At 38.0% G+C, this 24,382-nt stretch overlaps 1 protein-coding gene across 4 annotated transcripts in view; it reads left to right on the plus strand.

Moving 5' to 3' along the window:
* Positions 1–23,335, plus strand: part of Dcx (doublecortin) — a 62,352-nt gene extending 39,017 nt beyond the window's left edge. The window contains exons 3-7 of one of the 4 annotated variants that reach the window (XM_027433583.2): positions 6,398–6,500; positions 8,582–8,719; positions 15,102–15,196; positions 18,881–18,883; positions 23,279–23,335. In XM_027433583.2, the coding sequence (XP_027289384.1) occupies positions 6,398–6,500; positions 8,582–8,719; positions 15,102–15,196; positions 18,881–18,883; positions 23,279–23,335 (396 nt within the window). The remainder of the gene's footprint in view (positions 1–6,397; positions 6,501–8,581; positions 8,720–15,101; positions 15,197–18,880; positions 18,884–23,278) is intronic. The other 3 variants (XM_035450214.1, XM_035450215.1, XM_035450213.1) reach the window with 3 other exon arrangements.
* Positions 23,336–24,382: the final 1,047 nt, after the last annotated feature.

The following is a 24,382-nucleotide window of genomic DNA, read 5'->3' on the forward strand; positions in this document are numbered from 1 at the left end:
GGCTTTTGGGCTAAGAAGGCCAGTGGAAAGATCAGTTGACCTTAAACACAACACATTCCTCAAGTTTCTTATGGTATTTTACTTACTGAGTACCTATGAAAAGGTTTTTCTCTATTTGAGAACTCTTTATCAGTAGAGGATTGAGTGAGATCTAATATGCTTTAGTGTTGGAGGATCACAGTGAGTTAGCTCAGTATTACTTGACATAGAAATAAGTAAATCCACCACAGAAGGGTTGGGAATTCCCAGAGAATAATACAAATGGTGGGAAAGGGGTATCAATTTCCACATCCACAATCAGCCACCAAGATTGTTTCCTGGGCCATGGAATGGGTCACTACGTCAAACCTACCTCCACCACGAGGGAAATAAAGTAAATGAGAGACATGGGCAATGTTCTCAAGAAATGGTTGAAAAATGGGGAAAGGAAAGCAATCCATGGAAGGTGTGAGGTTGAGAAAAAGATCGTATTGTTTTTAGGCAAATGGTTGGAAAACTGATCCGGAAGTTGATTTTAAAAATTCCAATCTTTGTGTTATGCAACTTTCTCCAAACTAGCTCCTCTCAGGATTCCAAATGATTTAGTTTAACCAGATGCACACTCACAATAAAATATACTAAACACATAAAGAAACAGATCACCATAAGAAAAAAGAACAACAAATTTGTTTCTTTCAGCCATTAGAACTGTCAGAGCCATAGCATCAATGATTTTATTAGGAAGTGACTAAAGAAGTCACATAAAATATTCAGGTGGAATAAGAAAAAGAGACTATCAACTATGTAGTACTCCAGAATCTCAAAGGAGAAAGTTTTGAGCAAAGATTTGCTCACCTGATGACCATAGTTGCTAGGCTTCAAATGAGGCTAGAAAGTGGAATTGGATTTGACAACATTTAAGTTGCTGTTGATCTTGGCAAGAGCAGTCTTTCTAGATGGAATCCTGATTACATTAGCATGGGAGGAGAATTAGAGGTTGGGAAGAGAATATAACATAGAATAAATGCTGAAAGGTTTTCAGTGTACTTCTATCAGCATACAGCCATGGTGCAAAATGAAGAGTTCCATTATATCTCCGTGTGTGTGTGTGTGTGTGTGTGTGTGTGTGTGTGTGTGTGTGTGTGTGTGTGTGTGTGTGTGTGTGTGTGTGTGTGTAATGATTTTTGGCCATATTCAACTACTATGACCATCTTTTGTTCCATATCTCAACACTGCTGTATTGAACACTTTCCTTTTCCCAACAGTCCCTCCTAGAAAGTTTTCAAAAAATAGTAAAAAAATGGAGAAATATAAGTATTGTTGTTTTTATTTCCTCAAAGGCTTTAGGGAAGTGCAGATATTGAATAAAGAGATCTATGCCAAAAATTAAGGAGCTGCTTAAAAAAAAAGTTTCTTTGAGAAACCCACAAACAAAACTCCAAGAAAAAGAGTTTGATAAGAAAATCAGGGTCACCTAGAAACATTGCACAGATTAAGAAGCCAAGTCGGTGTTGGCCTCTTACCAGAGCCAGTCCAGAGCTGGCAGTCAGGGAATGTTCCAGAACAAAAGTGGCAGTAACTTCTAGAAAGCCTCACTGGTAATGTTTACTGAATCTTTCATTAACTCACTTTGCAAAGCTTGCCAGCCACACTCTATGGCCAGGGCACATTGTTGGCAAGACTGAGAAATCAATGTGGTTTGTCTGCGTTGCCACAGGGGTTCCCTCTTCCTCACCACTGGAGCCAGCCCTCCTCATAGACACACTTTGCCCTTCCCGTCACCCTGAATTCTAGAAGGAGGCAATTAATTGGATGTTTTGTCTGTGCATCGGGTTAGCATATGGATCTGGGCAATTGTGCTGTGTAGTGTTTTGGGTAGGGTAAAAACAATTACCATAGCTACTAAGATGTAGCTCTGTTCCTCTAAGGCTGTTAAGAGTATGGCAGGCTCCTGCCTCTCAGCCTTTGTTCATACAGCTACCTTTGCCTAGACCTCCTCCTGTTTCCATTAACCTATAACCCAGCTCTGTTTCTAGACTCAGTTTGTGAGTTGTCTTCCCTGTGAAGTCTTCCTCAGTTCTCTGTAGAAAACATTTTTGTTGGCATATATCCATTGATGGGTTTCATAAGCACATTTTATTCAAGCTTATCATATATGTTGACCATATTTGCCTTTGCTAGCCCCCCACTAGTCCCACTCTTTGTTCCAGATCCTTTCACTTTTACTTTCATGCCATGTATATAAATGACTGTGTGAAGCCATGATGATCATTATTTTTGTTGTATTCTTTGTCTTCTGCGATTCTTCATGCTCTTTGTGCCTCCACAGCAGTGCTAACAACAGCCCGCCTTGTATTCTAATTATTTGTGTAGTTCACACATGCTTATTACATTGTCAGTTGTGAAGACAGGGGCCTTTTACGGTTCGTTTTCTCACATAGTTCCTCTGCTTTAGAAAGTGTTTAATGGCCAATAAGGGGAAGTTGAACTTGCACTAAAAATATTACACATGTCAAAAGTGAGTCTCATAGATTTATAAATATTCCTGAAGAACTTTCTTTCTGAAGATTCAGATAAATGAATTATAGAATATAGTAGCAGCAGGCACATGCAAAAACAGCCACTATCTGTAATATGTGAATGGAGAATCTAATCAAGTCACAGTGAATTTTTCGTTTGCAGCTAATAGACTCAATCTGCTTGCACACAGTGGTCTGTTGCCTCCATTTAGCCACTTGTCTTTTGACATTTAAGACACTGGGTCTTCCAAATAATATATTGTTCATACTAATGTACAACCACGCTGGTGTCTTTCTCCCCACACCTGCTTTAAAAAAAAGAAGAGCATTGAGGTAACGGTTCAGGGTTAATGTGAGTTAATTTTTATTGATTTGTGCTAGTAGTTGATTAATTATAAAGATGGTCGTCATGCCTATGTGTTCTGTCCTCTGCCTTAAAAACTCAAGTAGGAATCTTACTTGAGCTGATGTCAGCAAGACCTTTATTCTTGGGGATGCTGTGATGAATAGTCTGTTACCACATTTGTTGTCACTTTATTCTAAAAAGATTGCTTCAAGAAAGCTAATTAGAAAATTATGCATTTCAAGTGTGAGCTAAGGTGGACTTTGTGGCACATTGTCACCAGAAAAAAATTTTTTAAAATAGGCATCAATTGTTTCAGTCGAGATTTGTTTCTTATATCTCATTATTATTGTCCCTTTCTTTTCTGTTCTTCTTTCCTTCATTCTCTTCTTAAAATTCTTCCTTCTCGTTGTCTCTGTTTTCCATCATGTACTCAGTTTTCACTAAAGGGAAAAATTTTACTTGTCCATGGATTAAAAATATGGTTAACAATGAAACTTCATTTTTTAAAATGACAGTATAATGTATATTGGACTCTCTAGTCTCCTGTGAGACTAGAGACAGGAGACTAGAGGGTCTCCTGTCAAGAGGTATAGGGAGTCATGTTCTCTCAGGCAATTGAATTATTTTGTTCTGAATTGAAGCAGGATGCCTGAGTGCTAGTCCCAACTCTTTCATGAGCCAACTGTGAATCCCTGGGAAGCTTTGATATTTTTGTGCCTTGAGATCATGTTTTAAGATGGAAAATATTCTATTTTCTCATCATGTAATGAAGATGGGGGCTGCTGTGTCTCAGCATCGAAAGTATTTGGGAAAAGCTTGGTATCCACACACACAAGATGTGTTTGTCTACATTTTGAAGCAAGTAAAATAGGGAGAAGGATCACATAAGAAACCTGATGCTGAACAGCTGGATTGAAACATGAATGTGTTTGAAGCCAGAACACCATTGTGAGTTTGTCAAAAGCATAGGGAACATTGCCTTTCTTATAAGATCCCCAAAGGGAGGACTAGCCAAAAGCTTTTTGCTAAACCTGAGAGGAGGAGGAAATACTTGGGCTTGGCAGAGGATGGGTAGTTGTAACTGCAAGTACTCTAACAATCTGTGCTGCATTCTTATCCTAGAATAAGATATCATGGCATGTGACTGAGACAAAAAAGAAATTATTCATTAAAAACTTAAGTTTTTCAACAACTTAAGATATTTCCATGAAAAACAATGTCTGGGTCTATAGACAGTTCTCCATTTTTGTCCTTAAATTTGTGCTTTTGTTAATTTTCAAAGTCTCTGAATGGTAATGTCTGTTCCCATCCACAATAAATTTCTTCTTTCTACTTTTCTTTTTATATCCATTAAAAATCCTCTGAGTATTTCTCCTTCATCTCTTCTTTGTATATAGTCTAAACTGACACAACCTAGGCTAAATTCTTATCAGACCATAAACTCTTCATCAGGATTTACAATAAAATTCAGAGGGAGAGACAAGCCTGGACTGTGGTCCAGTGGGTTGGACTAGGTAAATGGCCATGAAAACACAGACGAGTCTTGAAAGAAAGTGCTAATTCCTAGAGATAACCAGGCTAGCTCAAGGGTGAAGGCAGTTCTCACTCATGAACAAAAATGAAGGCTGATAGTCAGGTCAAGGGCAGCCTCAATCAAGAAAACAATGCAGACCCAGCTAGTGTCTAAAAGTTAAAAGCTCCAGATTGTATTGACTCGGTGTCCAAGACATTGTCAGGAGATCTGGAGTAGAGTTTTTAATGTAACTAAACACTTTTATTGGAATTTAGTTCCAGACCACATGCAGAATGCCCCTTGGACTAACCTTATGAACAACAGACTAGGTCACTTGGATAGAATTGGTAATCAATAGCTTCTATGACACCTATAGGTTCTCTTGTCCTTGAAACTAAGTTGAAATGTGCTCTGTTTCAATGTGTGTCACTCCATCAGAGTGTGAGCTCTGTGATGTGATATCTGTGATTCTTGTTCTTCTGTCAGTTCCCAAGATCTATGTAAATGTTCATTTTGCTGGATGGTAAAAGGCACATTAGATTAGATGTTTGCTTAGATTTATTGATTTTTTAAAACCGGGGTAATTTACTTATTTCTGATGTTCAGGCATCTTTAAAGAAGTGAACACAATAGCATTTTCTGAGTCTGACTTGAGATAACAGATTTAGAAGTACTCAGGCCAATATAGGTCCTATCTCAGAGTAAGGATTCTATCAGTAGAAGCTCTGATTGTCATCACCTGATTTTGTAGTAAGTCAATGAAGGCTAGACAGGTTGGATGAAAAAAGGGCGTGGTGTATTTGATGAGGTTGAGACTCAGAACTAGAAAGAAGCTTAATAGAAATGACCCTGGCAGTCCGCCAAGTCTCCCTTCCTTCCCTTGGCATCCCATAGATGGTTGGGAGGCTTAGACAGTAAGGGGTAATCTGTAAGCATCTCCCTCTTTGTAAGGCTTGCAATCATCTTGGCTGGGGAAACAGATTGAATAGATCTTGGGCGGGGGATGATGTTATTAATATAAACAGTTTTTCAAATGTAATATACTGCTTTCTGCATATAGCAAGCTGTTGTTAGTTTATGAGGTCTGTGCCTTTAGAAAGCCATTGCTGGCAGCTTGAATGAGATTCTTAGAACAATTAGAGGCTTTGAACACTTACAAGCCAAGAAATTGGAAAAGCATGTTTTTGACTCTATGGGTCCTCCTGGGGTTTGCCTGATGTGCTGGACTAATTATCAGATGTAATTAGGAAAGCTGAGAAGTGGGGAGACAACAGGGATCAGGCTACTTTCCCAGGGACCCTCATTTCAGAAGGGAGATGGGAGACTGTCTCCACTATAAAGTAGCAGCAATGCATATCACATTCAAGGGTAAAAAGGGTCCTGGGAACACAGCTTTATGGGACCTATTGCCCGTGATGAGGTTTAAAGTGGTCAGTGGTAGATATTCTGTTAATTTTTCAGAGTGGAATGAAACTCTGGCTCATTACTGCACTGGGTAATTTTTTTCAATCAAGAGTTCAGTCTTTGTAACATCCAAAGAAATTTAAAAAATGGTACTACCTTTAGAATGTGTATATGAAGAGAGAATTTCCAAACTTTGGGTCTGCTACAAGGTCTATACATCAGAAACTGCAGACAATCTGTCTCACATACCTTGGTCTAGACATAAAGTTTGTCTAGACCATGAGTATTTTGCCTCTGAGGTACTAGAAAGGGTACCATTTGTTGCGACCTGTGTTAGCTGGCTTTTCTTCAGAGCGAACCATTCTATTTGTGCATCATCTCAACCTTAGTCTTGATGACACAGAGACAAGGTGAGCATACATATATCATGGAAAGGCAGTGATATGTTTATGGTCATTCATTAGGGATCATAGTACAGATTATGAATGTGGTAGGTATTTTGTGAAGAAAGAGAGAGAGATCCCTGGTTGCTAGTGATGATGGCTTAGGTGTGAAGTTGTGTACCTTGTTTACACAATGTGAAGTTATGTTATACGGATACCAAATACTAACCCAGTATTTTTGCTTTCTCCATAGGTCACATGTCTGCATGATTTTTTTGGTGACGATGATGTGTTCATTGCTTGTGGTCCTGAAAAGTTCCGCTATGCTCAAGACGATTTTTCTTTGGATGAGAATGGTAAACACTATCATTGGGCTTGTTTCACTTTTGTTCTGCTCCTTTTCATCCCTTAGGATTTTCATGAGCTCATGTGGCCTGGAGAATATTCAAAAACAGTAACTCAAGGGTTGATATTGCTAGTATTTCTCCTTTGTATTTGAATACATGACACACTAAGTGAAAGGTCAATTGGATCTCCCAGAAGTGAAGCCTTCTTACTACATGAAACTTGCCATCTGCCCCAATAATGACCACATTTCTTGAACCATATACTGTACAATGTGAACTAACCTACACTATCAAGAAAGAACTTTACATATTTTGCACATACACATTTCTTTCTAATCATTCTTCTCTGGCTTTTTGGTATGTGGTACTGGGCCATTTTTAGGAAGTTTTTTTTTTCCAGTCTATTCTTAGTGTCAAGCCTTGTTACCTCCTTTGTGTTTGCTACCCCATTCTCCCTGCATTGTGGTTCAGGATGCCAGAGCAGTACTTACATCAAGAAAAACCTGAACATTTATTAGTTCAAGCTCCCGGTATAAGTTAGAAGTGAGTTAGGCCACACAACAGAATTAGGATAGGATACTGATGGAAAGACATATTAAAGATACACGTGAGAAAAACAAAGAGCATTTCACCAATAGACAACCCACAAGCAACTCAAGGCAGGGTCCCTTAAAAAGTGGCATTTCTACAGTTTTTCTTTTAGAAAAGGCAAATGACCATGAAATAGCTAACCAAATCCAGGCCATATCCAATTTCTTATTCCCTCTGCATCTGCAGCTCTTGACAATGATCACTAAAGTTCATCAACCCAAATAAAAAGTGGAGCAAACAGAAGTGAGCTGTCTTCTCAATTCAGTTTCCTAAAAAGTTCAATTGACCAAATTACCCCCATCAGTCTTTTGAGTGTACCTTCAAGTAGGGGTCAACAAGGAGGTCTCTAAAAAATCTTTCCTCTACCAGATATCTCAGCAATTAAGAGCATTTTTGCACTTGTAGAAGCCCTAGGTTTTGTTGCCCACACCCACATAGTGGTTCACAACCATCCATAAATCCAGTTCCATGGGATCCAGTACCCCCTTCTGACCTCTACAGGCTCCAGGCACACACATACATAGGGGAGCTGGGAGGAGGAGAAGGAGGGGAGGCTGGGGTCAGGATTCTAGTATGAGAGAAGAATAAATAAGAAAAAAAGTACATCTAAATAAACAGTATGGGGGACAGGAACTCAGGAGCTACTGAAACTTGTATTGCTACTTTCCTGCTTTGTGGCCCTAAGCAAGAACCTTAAGTTTGTAGTTCTCTCTCTCTCTCTCTCTCTCTCTCTCTCTCTCTCTCTCTCTCTCTAAGAAAAGAACACAATGATTTTCCTAATAAAGTGCCAGTCTCAGTGACTCGAATTACCCCTAATTCAGGATGCTGAGTGATCTTCATAGAATGAGTGTTCCAAATACACCAGACTACAGCTAGAACAAGTGCAGAAACATTTAGCCTACTCTTTTCTACAGATTCATAAGTGTTCTAGAGTAATGAGCATCAGACTCACTATTGACCCATTTATTTTTTAAACCTGCATAATGGATTACAAAATTTACTGAAAATAGAAAAGGGCTCTATAAGTTAGTATAGCAGTAGTAATGGTAATTTTGAAATGGAATGACATGATGTTATTAAGGTATCTTTCACAATGAGTAGCAGGCGATAATAGACAATGAGTATGTGCTTACTCAGGGACTCTGCATCTATGCAGCCTCGACATCTAAGGTATGTCACCTGTACTCTAATAAAATAAATGCAAATCTTCCACAAGTGCTATTTTCAAGTATGGCTTGGTCAATTTCAGATCAAGCTGACATGTGATCTAGATGACTTGCTTTAGAGTATCTGCCCTTGCTCTAAAATTGAGGAACTTAAACACTTAGTTTACCCCAAGAGACTTTTGGAAACTTCTCTGATGCCTCCCTTACCATAGCCATAATTCCTACAAAAACATGAGAAACACCTTGTAATTCTGAGCCACTTGAGATGGGTGTACTGTGCTGAGAGTCTCAGTTCTACTTTCCCCTAAACTGCTTGTGTCCCTTTGTCCCCAGAATGCAGGGTAATGAAAGGGAATCCATCTGCTACAGCTGGGCCAAAAGCTTCCCCAACACCTCAAAAGACACCAGCTAAGAGTCCAGGACCAATGCGTCGCAGCAAGTCTCCAGCTGACTCAGGTAACGACCAAGACGGTGAGTGTTCTTTTCCTATTGTTCATGTTAACTTCATTTATAGAACATGATGCTCTCTGCATAAGATAAATGACTTCCTTAAGGTTACCAGTGTCCCCACGAAGACCAATTCTATCATTTAGAGATATAAAAAAATCTTCGGGGACAAACATGTATGTTCCCCAGGAACTGCCCACCTTGGTTTTTGAGACAGGTCTTTACTGGGATTTGGGGCTTTGCTGATTAGGCTAAATGTCCAGCATGTGGCAGGAATCTGTCTATACCTCTTCAGTGCTAATATTACAGGCACATGCACCATCACTCTGACTTTTTAACATGCTTAGCCCTTAGGCCATTGGGCCAAGGGACACAAGATTCTATGTAAGAATTATAGTCTGTGGACTGTTCTTTGTTAAACCTAAGCACACATTCCGGAGTGTTCTGACCTTCCTGACAAACTAACTTTGTCTCATAGAACTAATACAGATTATAATGCAAGCTTTGTATGTTATATGCATTTTTAAAGCTGTATGGGTTTCATATGACATCATCAATGCATATCGTTTAATTTGAATACTTAGTGGTTACATTTAAAATTAAGAGAAAACAATTAGATTTTATTTACTAATCCATTCAAAGATAATCATCTCAGCATGTGATCAATATGAGAAACTATTGAGATGCTTACCTTCTTTGATATTGCTCTGCCTTTTATACTTAATACACACATCTGAAATCCTATTAGGCACATTTCAATGTGACTAGTGACTATTTACTATATTAAGCAACACAAGAATGTCTTATTTTGCCAAAACATTTTTAATCATCTCTGTTGTCCATCATAATAGTACTAAAAATTAAGTTACAAAAGGGTTGTTTTTCTTTAACATTGAGAAACTGAGGGCAGTTCAGATTCTTGGGGTCTTCCCAATGTTGCACAGTTATTTAGTATTCAAGGACCAGAACCCAGGACTCCTCTCAGCAGGCATTGGAGGCTGGGTAAATACAAAGATTTCTTTTGGATGGTCCTTGCTTCTCAATGTACTTCTCCCTGGCCCACCTCCAGTTGAAGGGTATGGGAAGGCCAAGAGAAGTTGGGGGTGGTTTCTAGGTTGTTATCCTGTGCTGAGTTGAACACAGTGTCACAGGTAAGTTGGTGCCTTTATTTCAAATGGTCTGTCTGAATAGATTCTACTAATTCCTCTAATGTCATTCCAAAGTGAACTGATATCCTTGGCAGGGCTGTATGAAGACAAAAACTCTCCCATGTTTTCACCTTCTTGAGTAAAACTCATTTGCATTAAAATATCACAATATTGACTACAGTTATATTTCAGTGGTAGGCACTTGCCTAGCATAAGTTATGTCCTACAAGTCCTCCAACTCCTCCAAGCCTGGAGGCACACCAATCCTGAGCCTGTGCGTACCCCTAGACACTCACCTTATGCTGCCCTATAAGATCTTTGCCCTGTGGTTTCTCTGGGTCTTTTACCAGCCATCTGCCATGTTGGATGGGTGAAATGCCTGAGCCAACATGGGGATAGCTCATTAAACAACTCCAATAAAGCCTCTTGCTGTTTGCATAAAAAATAACTTATGCCCTAGGTTCCCCCTACAAATATAGCAGGTTGGATAAATAAAGGTGTTTTCCAACAGGGAAGACTTTTATCCAATTTATTTAAAGAATTCACAACAGTATAATTTCCAAAACATGGTAGGAAATAGATTTCAAGTTCACATTTCATCTTGTAAATCTACAGTATCTCACAATCTATGATTGTATTTGGCTTGAGAAATAGCCCAACAAACAAATCCCTGAAGAACTCTTTCTGGGCTCTCATTTCTTGCTTCCTTGATGGATGAGTCTGGGAAGAGGAACAAAAGCATTTCTATTTAGCAGAAACAATTAACCAAAACGATCCAGACACTGCAGCCAAGGGCACTTTGGATTGGATGTGAGACAACCATAGGTCTGTCTTTTGGATTGCTCTGAAGTGTGTCTTAGCCACCCTGGCTCCACTTGGGTAGCCTTCCAGAAAAAGTTTCTATGTGAATAAAGAGGAAGCAGGGAATGTTTAGACCAGAACTAAAGAAATGTTAGAGCATCTCAATATGTGAAAATGTGGAACTGACTGAATTGTGAGTTGAGATCTCCCTCTAAAAGGCATTAAGCAGATATCAAAAATAAGACTGAGAATAAATCACACAAGGATCACAATGGGAGATAAGTGGGAGATTGTGAAATGGATTCTGTGTTTCAATCCTGAAGCCATCATCCATAAATAAGGGGATGAGTTACATACTAAACAAGGCAAATCTTCTCAAATCTTTGTTCTTTTGTTGATTAAAGAGATACTAATAATCAGGAGAACCATGTGAATGTTTTAAACCATGTTTAAAATGTTTTAAAATAACCAATAATAACAACTATTAATAGGGGGCTCTGGAATTACTGGATTTTTTGGTAGGCTGAGGTTACTTTAAGTGAGTATTTCAAAATAAACATCATATGAAAACCAACAGGCTTGATTTTGAGTGTGTTTCAATGTCGGTATTACAATGGTCAAGTGGATAAGCATGAAATGAATGAGCACTAAAGTCAGTTTGGTATCTAGTTGTCAAGAGTTGGCAGTAAAGCACATGGCAAGAGACCCTTCCTTTTCTGTTCCATTCTGGCCAAGTGAACTTGAACTAAAGAAAGTGTAATACACCTTGTATTACTCACTACCTAGACAACTCTTTAAATACTACACTTGGGACCACTTATATACATCTTGTGTGCAGCTACATACATCTTAGTCATCAGGGTTTGTTATCCTCCAGACAGGGGAACATACAACCTGGAAACTCAGCATGAACTCTGCATGGCTGCTGACATTGTTCACTCTTTCTATGACTACCCATGCTTGAAAGTGGACTTTTCTATCTATTGTTCTTTGAAAACTAGCACCCCAGCTCCCCCTTCACATACGCATACACAAACACACATTTTATTGTAATGTTTAAATCCTTGTAGATCCAGGTAGATCAACCTACTAACTGGACCAGTCATCCAGTTGGCGTATGCCCTGTTCCATTTAGACAGGACATATTGATGGGACTAAGAAAGTAAAGATGAGTGCAGGACCAAGGACAGACTTAACCACCCTCAAAATCCTGTGAGACAAGACCATGTGGGGTTGAGCTCAGCAATTGTGCTGCACAGCTGGAGAGTGCCAGCTAAGAGAGTTGACAGACAGAACACCGATACATGAGAGGAGTTATGCCATACTGGCTCCCCTGTGTTCTATTGTTTTGTGACTTTGTGTATGTGCCCAGCTGATTTGCTTAATTGAAAAAATTCTCTTACTTTAGAAACGATTTCTAACCTGAACCAGATCAGACAGGTTGGATGTTTTCTTGAAGGTGAGCCTTAGCTCTGGCTGCTGCTCCTACACTTTTCTTGGCCCTTTCTTTTTTCTCTGCTACCCCTTTCTATGTTTTCCCTAGAGGAAGAAATCCCAGGAACATTTGTTTTAAAAAGTAAAGGCCTATGTCACAAAAGTTGAAGACAGCCGGGGGTTGGTGGCACATGCCTTTAATCCCAGCACTCAAGGCAGGTGGATCTCTCTGAGTTTGAGGGCAGCCTAGTCTACAGAGAGTGCCAGGTCAGCCTGGGATACAGAGAGAATTGACCCAGTGTGGTAGGGATATGGAAACAGCATATAAGTCCTGTATATAAGCATCTAAACATATGCAGAGAATGTAGAGAAAAGCATATGTGGAGTGGATATGTGTGTACTACCTCTGAAGTTGTTGGCTGAAAAGAGTTTCTGAGGATGCAGAGAAGATCTGGGAGTGGAAGAACCTGAATACCCAGATCTGTAGTCAGTTGATCAAAGCTTTGCATGCTGATCCCTCTTGTTGTCTCCCTGCCCTTCTGCCCTCCTCTATACTTGTGTGATAGCTAAAACACTATATATACAAGGATCCCATTTTTCTGTCCACATTACCTTAGTTGGAGCTATAAACACTAATTGTCTCTTTCTGCTCTGAACCCATCCTATCCCATCCTAGTCTCATTTCAGAGGCTGGAGTAAGTTTTAAATTTAAATTTTCGAGTATATGTTTCAGTTTAAAATGCTCCTGAGACTTTTCTTCAACAATCAAACCTAAACTTTTATGTTAGAAACTAGAAAATAAACCTGGGAAGTAACCTACTGAATTCCTTCCCCAGCCTGTAAACTGCTGGAAAAGTCCTGAGGTGCTTCTAAGTTGCCCACATTGGACTTAAATTGGCAATCTTTCTGCATCAATCTCTCGAGTGCTGAGATTATAGGCCTATTCCACTACTCTAGATCCACTCTAAATGTCTTAGTGGATCACACAAAAGACCCACCAAAATCTGGCTCACATGTTTAGTCTTCAGTTGTATTTGCTTGAACATCCTTTCTGTTTCTCTACCCTTGAGCTATTGTGAGCGACTTGCACTCTGGAAACACACTGTATTCTTTTACACCTTGCCTTCTGGTGCAATTCTAATTGCCTAGAATGCACTTTGCTTAGCTAGTTTCAATTTATTTTCTTAAACATAGCTTTATTGATATGAACTAATTTAAACACACTGTGGATTTTAGTTAGCTACCGAGTTTAGTTTAGTTATCACCATTAGAATAACCATGACTCTAAAACAAAGCTCCCAATCATTAGCAAAAAACATTCTACTTCCTTCCACCTCTTCCCTCCTTCAGGCTCTGGAAGCCACAAGTTTACTTTCAGGCTCTGGACTTCTACCTAGTCCAGATTCAGTTTTCAAAATACTCAAGTGCTGCTTCTTGTTTACTTCCAAGTCCCCTTATTTAAATTCTGTCCTTTGGACTCTAATATCCGTTGCAAGCCTTTATCCACCTACTTACTTTACTTAATCCCTGCTTCCCCCTCCCCAGAAGGAATGTATTTACTTTTCAAACCCCTGTCTCAAAGGTGGTGTTCCATGGCTATTGGCTAATGGTATGAATGACAGGGAGGAAAGCTTCTATAGGATTAAAGGAAAGATAACTGAGTAAAGTCAGTCAGTGGCTTCGCAAGTGGTCAGTTTTCAGTTCATTTGAACATGGATAATCTCAGCAACCACTACAATGGTGCAGCATTGGTATTTCTGCTTCTTCCATTGATGGGTGTGTTTTCAAAATTAGGGAAACATCCTAAGTGGTAGAGAGGAGGTATATACTCAGGGAATATTCATGATACAGAAGTTTAAATCATCTCAATTTATTAGACTACCTTTTTACTTAAGTGTTTTCCCCCTCTGCCCCACTCAACTATACACCTCTGAGATACTCCCTTCTCTTTTAATAGCACACTTCAGAATATCTTTGTAGCAATATAGGTCCTATGGTTAAATAGTTCAGCAAGAGAAGGCAGAACATGTCATGGAAAACCATTTCATTATCACATTTTGATGTGACACCTTTGTTTTTTTCACATTAAAAGTGCTCATTAGCAAGGGGATAGAAAACAGCCTGAAATTGCAGTGGAATACAGAGATGGTAAAAACTCAGTCATCTCATTTCCGTTATGCGCTTGACTTGAGGCAGATTGTACCTTGATGTTGTTCACAATTACCTAGAATTAATTTTCATGTCTCTATGCATTTTGCTCTGTTCTCATTTTAATTCTAATCTCTCTATCTTTCTTGCCTCCATTCCAGATCTTTCACTGTGTTTTATTCTCTGTTCTGCTCCATTTTTTTGTCCATTTGAGCTCTTCTTTAAAATTTACTTTGTGCTTCTCCTCCAGTTTATTTCCTTCTTCTTACTGTTTCTTTCTGTTATTTCATTGTTCTGTTGTTTCTTTCTTTCTGTTTCTTTCCTTCTGTTGTTTTCACCCAGGACATGGTAGTAAAGAAAGAGAAGGTGAATAAGAAAGGGTAGAGATTCATAGTGGGTCTGTCATACATCAGTGTCATTCAACTGATTCCAAAAGGAGTCAGTATATATACTAGCCCAAAGTACTAATATTTCCTCCTCTTAATGTAAGGCACACGCATTCTCTGTATCTTATCTTTCTTTCCTCCAAAATTAAAGCAAAATAATGCTTTCTCAATTTGCCCCCAGAGATGTGAGGATCAATCCTGGTGATTAAAATGAAAAAAAATGAAAAGAAATAGATCTGTGTTACTGAGAAGCAATGGGCAGGGTAATGGTTATGGATATCTTGCAGTGTGCCAGATCACATTAACTGGGGATGGTCGTTCTTAGAGCATTTATACAATGGGTTTCTTTTCACTTTGGTTTGATTCTATCAAATCATTTGGTTGACTGTGTACTTGTTTGAATGTTTTTAGTGTCTTAAGAGGAGAAAGAACTTGCTCTTTTATATGTTGTTGGTTTTCATTCTTTCCTTTTCTCTTGTCTTGGGTTAGCAAATGGAACATCCAGCAGCCAGCTGTCAACACCCAAATCGAAGCAGTCTCCTATCTCTACACCCACTAGTCCGGGAAGCCTTCGAAAGCACAAGGTATTATGTCTCTTATACCTTACTAAACCCCTTTGCACTCAGTTTCTTAAAAGGCCGCATAGAGGTTTGCTCACCCACTGTACTTCAACAGCAACTTTTTTTCAATGATTTTTATTAGAAAGAAAATTATTTTACATGTCAATCCCTGTTTCCTCTCCCTCCCCTCCTCCCCTGCCCCCCCAACTAACAACCTACCCATCCCATACCATTTCTGCTCCCCAGGAAGGGTGAGGCCCTCCATAGGGGGTCTTCAAAGTCTGTCATATTCTTTGGGATAGGGCCTAGGCCAACCCCCTGTGTCTAGGCTCAGGGAGTATCTGAAGCTAGAACTCATCTTTGTTGACTCCACTAAGTTGAAGCCCCAAGAATTCCAGCATGGAACAAGCCTTGAGTCAGTTTTATTGATTTCTCTAACCCTTGTTTTTATCATTTTTTCCAGTTACATTTTAGCATTTTACCTAAAGTGTAGTACTAAGGTCTCAAATATTTGTTCTGAAGTAATGACAGAAAGCAAACCACAAGTACTTGCTCCACAAATTCCAATATATAGCAAATGGGGTCCTGAGGTTGCCTTATGTCATTAGCCACCAGTCACTGGATGATGTAACATAAATATAGTAATTGAAAGTTGCACTTAGTTGGGACTGGAGAAACTGCTCAGTAGTTAAGAGTTATACTCTCCTTTTAGAGGACTAGGTTTAGTTCCCAGCATCCATACCATGTGACTCACACTTATGCTCAGACACAAATAAACATTACAAATTTTTAAAGGTCATGACAAGTTACTCTCTTTAGATTTGCAGGACATCAAGGAACAAATGGACCCTAGTTTTGTTGTGTGCATTCCTCATTGGTAAGGAGATTTTTGTGCAGTGTCTGCATAAATGAAACAAAGCTCTAGATTCAACAAACAGCACTGAAAAAAAAAGCCACTAGCAATCCCATAGCATCTGTTTCCAAGCATATCCCCTTCCAGAAATCTGTCCTTTGTAGAGAATCTGGTGTGTTCACTGCTTTAAATTTCTTATACCTTAGATAGTGTGGGTGAGTTTTTATACCTTAGATAGTGTGGGATAGTGAAGCAAGTTATGTTAAGATTTTGGCCCAAAAGTTTTGGTGTCAAGTGCAAGAAGGCAAAGTCTTACAAGTATGTTCAACTCAGCCATAGACTGACCTGAATGGGAGATTTTGTAGATGGAAATATTTTATGAAGTTTTACAAAAGGAAATTGAAACCAATCCAGATAGCTAAAATACCTTAGTAGCACAACAATATTAGCAACAGAACTAGTATGCAGGTCACCACTAATGCTATGCTAATCAGTTTACACTAGCTTTTGGTTGATGTTTTTAAAAAAATATGGAAGTCGGAAAGCTCATGAGGCCCCAGCCCTACAAAAAGAACTACAGGCAACTAAGGAATGCTGAGAGCAGTATTTCTCAGGGAAGAGCACACTAATTGGTTACCCAATGCCAAATGGTCAGCCCTGAAAACATACATACAAATCTCATAATAATACCGACTGATTACACCCCCCCACACACTCACACACAAGTATGCCTCACTTTTTAACTACATTTGTAGTGACATCATGCTCTTAACCTTAACTTGGTCACAGAAGGATTATTTGGACCATAGAAAGCAGTAAGATTATCATTTTCCCCACAGAAAGTCAATTGTTAAATACTTAACAGCAGGACTAGAGAGATGACTCAATGGGAAAAGGCACTTGTCACCAAGCCTGGCAACCTCAGCTCAATCCCCAGAACCCACAAAACCACAAGGCAGAAGGAGAAAAATGACTCCTAAAAGTTGACCTCTGACCTTCCTATGTGCTGTGGTACAGGAAAGTGAACACACACACACACACACACACACACACACACAGTGTAACTTTAAAAATATTACATAGTATACCACTATCTGATAAATCTAGCCATTATCTTTTTTTACAGAACAGTTTTAGTTTGCTGTTTAATTTGGCGTTTGCACACCCTGTCATTAATAATGCCTGTTCCTTTCCTTTGATGACCCATTTTCTTTTTTTTTTGTATTGATCCTCACAAGAACTTTTGGATTATCCTTCTTGACCTATTGGATTTCAGAATACGCTTAGCCGTCTCTGTAGTCTGTGTTCCCAGGAGACTGTGAGATGGATGAAAATCACTTTACAGTCAGTTTTTGGTTATTTTCTAAGTAGCAAAATTTGTTAATATAGACATGAGAGGATGGAAACAGCCTGTCTCTGATATTTCATGTCATGAACATCTATCTAAACTATATTGCTTCTGAATGCACCTTCACCCTACGTCTTTGTGCAACTCCTTTCTTTTCTGGGAAGTGTGCTCTATGCCAGCACTTTCCACCGACCTTTTCCAAAGTGCCAGAGGCAGCTTGGGCATTTTCTCTGCATGCTTGTATCATCCAGCCTTTCGACTGACATGTATATCCAGTTCATTTAGGTTGAGGACCCATTCTTTGTAAATCCTTCAGGTGAGTTTTGGAATTGTCAAATTTGTTTCTCTTGGTTGGACTTGTAGACATGTGTGACTTATTTATTTTTTCACTCAATTCTGTAAACAATTTTAGCCACTGAAGAACTAGACAAAACTCCAAAGTGGCAGCATTGTCAGCGCTGTGCTGTTATCTTCTCTGTATTTTTCTTAAGACAGAAAAACAAAATCATACAACAACTTTCTAGTCAAACTTTCAAATTAAATATACATTTATATTTGGTATAATGTTATTTTTTAAAAACATTTTTCTATCTCTTCAAACTTATAGAATAATTGTAATAATAAAGATCCTGTATTCTTTTTATACACATTCCTCAGTCATTTCTGTTTTGCTCCATTTACCTTATTTTCTTTGTTCTTTTTCTTTCTGTATATGTATTTGACATTTGACATTTTAGTGAGTAATTTGAGATTAACATCCAATGTACATTTCCTAAGGACAAAAATGGTTTACAACCAGGGCACAATTTTCAACATCATGAGATTTAATCAACAAAGACAAAACTGTTATAGTCTGTATTCAAATTTTATCAATTGCCTCAGTGACATTCTTTTTCTGGTCCAGGATCTAATCTACAATCAAGTATTACATTCATCTGGCAGTGTTCTTTTAGTATGTTTCTATCTGGAAGGATTCCTGTGATTTTATCTTTCAGAACAGTACATTCTAGAAATGAAGATGTACATCCCTTTCTGTGCATCTTGTCAAGAAGCAATGGCTTCACATTTACATGACCAAAAATGGAGATTGAGCTAAAAGCTGGTTGTGACTTTGGTTCAGTCCTTCCAAATCTCAGCTCCAAGCTTTGCATCTGTCCTTTCACTCTTCTTGCTACCTGAACCTTAGAACCACCAATCTCTCTGGGCAGTGGCCAGAGCATATCTCATCTGAACTTTCGTCCAATGAACCTGAAAGGTGTGAGTCATGGTGGAGACAGGAAGCAGGTGGCCAAGGCAATCTCTTTCCTCCTATGCAATTGGAAACAATCTTGAAGTCCTAGCATCCCCTTGGTAACTTTTGATTGCTGTTCTGGGGCTCTAAGCTGTAATCAGATGCTTGGCTTCTCTTAGGCAGCTCATGGAGAATCCTCTCTAATGCAGCTGCAAAGAGGTTAGCCAAAGTCCGCATACTCAAGTGCTGCAATATGGACACACAGTACATTTTAAGGTAGTTAATGAGAACAACATTTCATTTTATATTTCTATAGTGCTTTAACCTTTCCCAAGTCATGTTCTCACTTATCCTTGAAATATCCCCGTGAAAGAGAAAGGACAGATAGATAGCCTTCCCATTGTACAGATGAGGGCAAAAGTTAAGAGATTAATGGCAGCTTCAGCATCATTTAACAATATTTATTGAAGACTGCTTTTGGAGCTAATACCAGTTTAAAATGTTTAAAAATATAGAAACATAGAAAAACTATTTGATTTAATTAAGATGATTTTCAGATTAGTGATTACACTCACAGTTCTAAACTTGAAGAATTTAATGCAAAATGGCAATGAAAAGAAAATGTATCAGACATAGTGCCTGAACATATAACTAACATTATTTAAATATACAGTTACTTCTATTTGCACATTTCTTTTGCAATCCTAGCAGTGGTCAGAAAGACAGTTTGAAGACTAGAGTAGGGTCCTGGTCCTGAGATCATAGGCACAATTAACTGGAATAGATGTGGCTTTGGATAATATAAGGAAGAGCACAAAACAGGGTGGAAAGGACATTTGATGGGGTCCTAAGGAAGGTGGAAATTGGCAAAGACTTCACAGAGGTGATGTTTAACTTGGGTCTTGAAGGCTGAATAAGCTTTGGAAAGGTTGTCGAGATAAACAGACACACAAACTTTAAAACATCAGTAAAAACAATGCTATGCCACAAAGAAACTACAGGGTAAGTTGGGAAAATAGCAAACCTAACTAGAAGCTAGGTCTCCCCAGTGTCCTTCCTGACTTCTTTTGGCCTATAAGCTCCTTGGACCAAAGACTGGCTTTTTGTTTTCTCTAATGCAACAGTATTGCCAGAACAGCTGTATTTGTTACAAACATTTTGTTCTGTAGGGCTCCAAGGGACTAAGCAAATGAATTTCAGGTGCAAATTATTTGTATTGTTAAGCAATATGTGTGTGTTTCTGTATTTCTACATACCAATCAACAAAAACAGAGTGCTGAGGTAATTACTTTTCCTGAACATTGTTCTTTACTTACAACCCCCCAGACTTTAAATATGAAATGAATTGATATAGGTACAGAAGCAGTTCATACCTAGGTTTATTCCTACGGGTCCTGCCCATGGTCTGAATCTTTACTTTTTCTAAGTCACAGCAATTGCAAGTAGAGTTTTCACAATTCTATCCTTAGCCTCTCCTTGTTTTCTTTTGAGGTAAAGTCTGCAACAATAATCTAGTATAATTATTTCCACCAAATGGAAACAATAACAACAGATAACACTTAAAAATAAAATATAGTTCAACAACAATCAACAATGCCCAACAATATGCATTTAGCACAAAACCAAGAATTGAATACTAAGCAAAAGAAACAAGACAGAAAAGAGTGAGATAGATGATATAATTCCTATTTGCTGTTAATTAATTTAAATGTTAGGTTAAATATTAGTAGATTAATCACAGGCTCAAATTAAAAGCCCGTGATTGCCAGAATAGATTTTTGAAGACATGACCCATCTTTATGTTGTCTAAAACAGAAGCAATAGACTGAAAGATGTAAATATGCTGAGAGCAGAATCACAGGAAAAAGCTATGAAGGAAAAGTGAAGATATAGATCAAACAACACAAAGGAGTAGATAAGTTGGATGAATAAATATACAGCTCCAAAACACAAAGAATAAATCATTAAAAGCTATGATGGCAATAAAAATGTTAGAAAAATATTGATCTTAAAGCAGATTTGTTATTAGGGAAAAATAAAATTATTGATGGCAAAAGGAAGGATCAATAGTTTTTCAGAAAATGTATTTATAAATAAAGGTAAGCCCTTTAAGAACATTGCATCAGTATATGTGAAACAGAAAATGATGGAATTAAGGTAGGTTACGCAAATGTAACCCAACTGTATCAACTGAAAATTTCAATACCTCAAATTGAATAATGAATATAATCATGAAAGAGAAATCCAACAAGTAAGTCCTTTAGGTTCTTGAGATTGACTTCAAGATCTTCCTTCTAGTTCTGAAAACTTATGAACTATGAGCTCAATAACTGTATTTTCTTCAGTTGTATTAAAAGACAAGGAATGCAATGGATACTGCAAGTTAGTGAACTCCATGTGAATTTCTCAGGAAATACATGAAGCTTGTGAATATTATAAAGGCCACTTGGAGACTTTTACCCTAGTGAAGCACTGGGCTTCAACATTCAGCTCAACATTCACTTGTTTAATTGCTATCATAATACAATCTAGATTATAACTTTATTTAAATTCTGTCTAAAAGTTTTGCTACAGGGTAGCACGGTTTCTTTTCCCTTCCTTTGGCCTCTTATAAACATACAAATTATGTCTCTATACACAAAATGTCCATCAACAAACACATTTTTGTAATTACCAGATCATACAGTTGTAGTTTGAAATAAACCAGACACAGAAAGAAAACTTGCATGATCTCACTTGTATGTGGATTTTTTAAGAAAAATATCAATTACCTAGAGATGGAGAACAGAGCAGAGGTTACCAGAGGGACTAGAGAAGTGGAGAAAATGGCATCTGTATATCAACAGATGCAACATAACATACAAGTTATATGAACAGAACAGACAGGCTATATGAAGAAATATACAAATCTACAAAGTCACTGAATTTAATAAAACTATTATGAAGGAAGTATATTTAGTTGCCCTTCTTAAACAAGAAAAGAACTATGTGATTCCATAGATATTTGCTTCTCTATAGTAACTATTTTTGTTATCTATATGTATCCTACAACCTCATGTTGTAAACATCAAATATATATTTTTCAATCAACATGAAAAGAAAAGAATGACAAAATCTATTGTATACAGTCCCTGGAATGTATTTGCAAATTTGCCCTACTGTTTTTGTTTTTGTTGTTTTGTTTTTACTAATGAGGGTCTGAATTATCATAGCTCCTTGAGAGACTATCTTTAATATTTGTGCTAGGACAAGTATGCCAGCAGTGAATTCTGGTTGGGATTGCCCACACTTATAGTAAAAATTTATATTCAAAAGGATTTTCTTGAGTTCCTTAACTATTTTGATCCAGTAAGACTTTGTTGTTGATAATCTCTGTGAATGTTGGGTCATGATTTCAACAATCAGGTGGTTGACAACTGTACTTTTTCCTTTTACTTGCTTCTTGTGCAGGGCTCCAAAGTCATCTGGGGCTTAAAGATTAAGACCATATTGTGTTTTTACTGAGCATACACCCAGTCTCCAATTCATACATAACATAGTTTTGAAGTTATCCATGGACTGCTAATTTTTACAGCTTTTCCTTATAGTGTTTTTAGACATTTTATTTACCCCAACTTTTACCTCTGGACACACTCAAATTTTATAGAAATCTAGAAATCCAGTTTTTCTGAGACAGGATATCACAATGTAGCCCTGGATATATTAAGTCACAAATATCTGCCTAACCTCTGCTTCCCAAGTGCAGGGGTTAAAGGCATGCAACATGACACGAAGCCTGGCTATGAAGTTATGATTTTTAGACAATTTTATTGATTATTGCTTCTTGAAAATGTTGATTGTAGCAAGTGTTCTCTGAATCAAATCAAATAAAGTAGAACTCTGTGAGAAGGAGTTTCCAGAAGGCTCCTATATAGGTCAACATGACAGTTCTTTGGAAATAAGATATTGTGGGTTCTCCCAACACAACTGCATTACACAGTGGCTCTTAGGTTAAGGTTTTGATGAATATGGGAGGTTGCTGCTTTCCAAAGATTCTGTGAAGTTTGCCAGAGGAAAAGGGAAAGCAGGGAACGTCAGAACACCAAAAATTTTAGTAGTCATACTTAAACTCAGCCATTTTTTCCTGAAAAATATTATTGTATTGTACTATTGTATAAGCCTTTGATTCATTTGCAGAGCTCTGAAAAAGTTGATTTTGAGAGTGTTGTCATACTTATGGAGAATCAAAATTTCAGAGCCCCACTACTGTGAGTCTGAGGCTTAAAGATGCTTTTGGCCATGAACAGTTTTCACTGTAGGCAAGTGTTTGAGACCTAATCCAGTTACAGATTCATTCTACTGTCTGTTGCTTTGCTGCAGTTCAACTTTATACATGTTTTTTTTTTGCACTTGTATTTCTTTCTCATCATTGTTATTCTTACACACACACACATGCTCACACAATCAAGTGAGAACATACCAATCTGCAAGATATTAACTTCTAGGGGAAGCTGGGTAAGGAGCATTTTGATATAATACAGAGCTGCCTCTCCATTTACTTTTAAAACTCCATGTGAATGTATTAATTATTTTAAAATAAAAACAGGAAAAATGATATTTCAAGCAACTAAAATGACCTCCAAACTCAAGGCCCTGAGTACAGGAGAGTTAACTTTGTGTCTTCTCTTTTTACAGGACTTATATCTGCCTTTGTCCCTGGATGACTCCGATTCACTTGGTGATTCCATGTGAAAGATGATAGGCTACATAAAAAAAAACCTATCATCATTGTGGAATACATTTGTTCAAGTAACAAATAAGGCTATTGGTGCTTAAACATTTTTGTTGTTGCTGTTATTTTTCAAAACACTCTGTAGTACGTAGGGTTTATTTTCTTGTGACTTTTCCTCTGGGCCACTAATTCACAATTAACAATAATGAGAGATAGATTGATAACCATCATTTTGAGTGACTTTCAAGAACTGCAAAATGTGCTAGTCTAAGACCTTTCTACTGAATGCTTAGGGGGCCTTTGTATTTTCCCCACTCAATTTGTTCAGATACTAGTCTTTCTTATGTGGAAGGCTGTTTACATGCATATCACTTAAAATGTTTGTGTGTGTGGGAAATATTCATATGCAGATCTAAAAGTGAAAAACCTAAGTGTCCCTTGCCTCTGTATCTTCAAAATGCTGGAGGATCTCAGGAGGGTGGTAAGTCAGATCCTTGGCCTCACTGTTTGCTCTTAATTGAGCCCCCAGTGTATTGTATAGCACTAATCCCGTCTGTCAAGGAGGAGAAACACCAGCTACTTATAATAATGTGACACCATGCGCTTAGGGCAACAGTATAGTGTAGGGCTAGCTGAAAGAGATGAGGCAGAATTGGGTGAAAAAACTGCCCAAATTTCAGTAGGATTTATAAAGCACAGTAGATTCCTGGTCAAACCCTCTTTTGGGGAAATTTGGAATCAATAAACAATTGATGAGTTTGGGTAAGTGATGTCACATATATGATTCCTCCAAGAGGCTTTCTAACATACAAAGTTAGTGCATGAATAGTATGGTATTCATCTAGCTCTGTTCTATTGAATGCCTTGTAAACAACCAACACTACAAACACTGTGAGAATTTGTTTTCAGGTCTGACACCTTTGGTAGCTTTTTATAGCAAGAAACCATATCCTTTTTTATAAAAACTCAAGTCTGTACTTCAGGAGCAAAACTCTTCAGGCTCCTATTTTTATAAACTGGTGACTTTTTCCTTTGTCTAAAAAACACAAGCAGAAAATTTACCAAAA

This window comes from Cricetulus griseus, chromosome X (genome assembly GCF_003668045.3).
Source record: "Cricetulus griseus strain 17A/GY chromosome X, alternate assembly CriGri-PICRH-1.0, whole genome shotgun sequence".
Classification (NCBI taxonomy): Eukaryota; Metazoa; Chordata; class Mammalia; order Rodentia; family Cricetidae; genus Cricetulus; species Cricetulus griseus.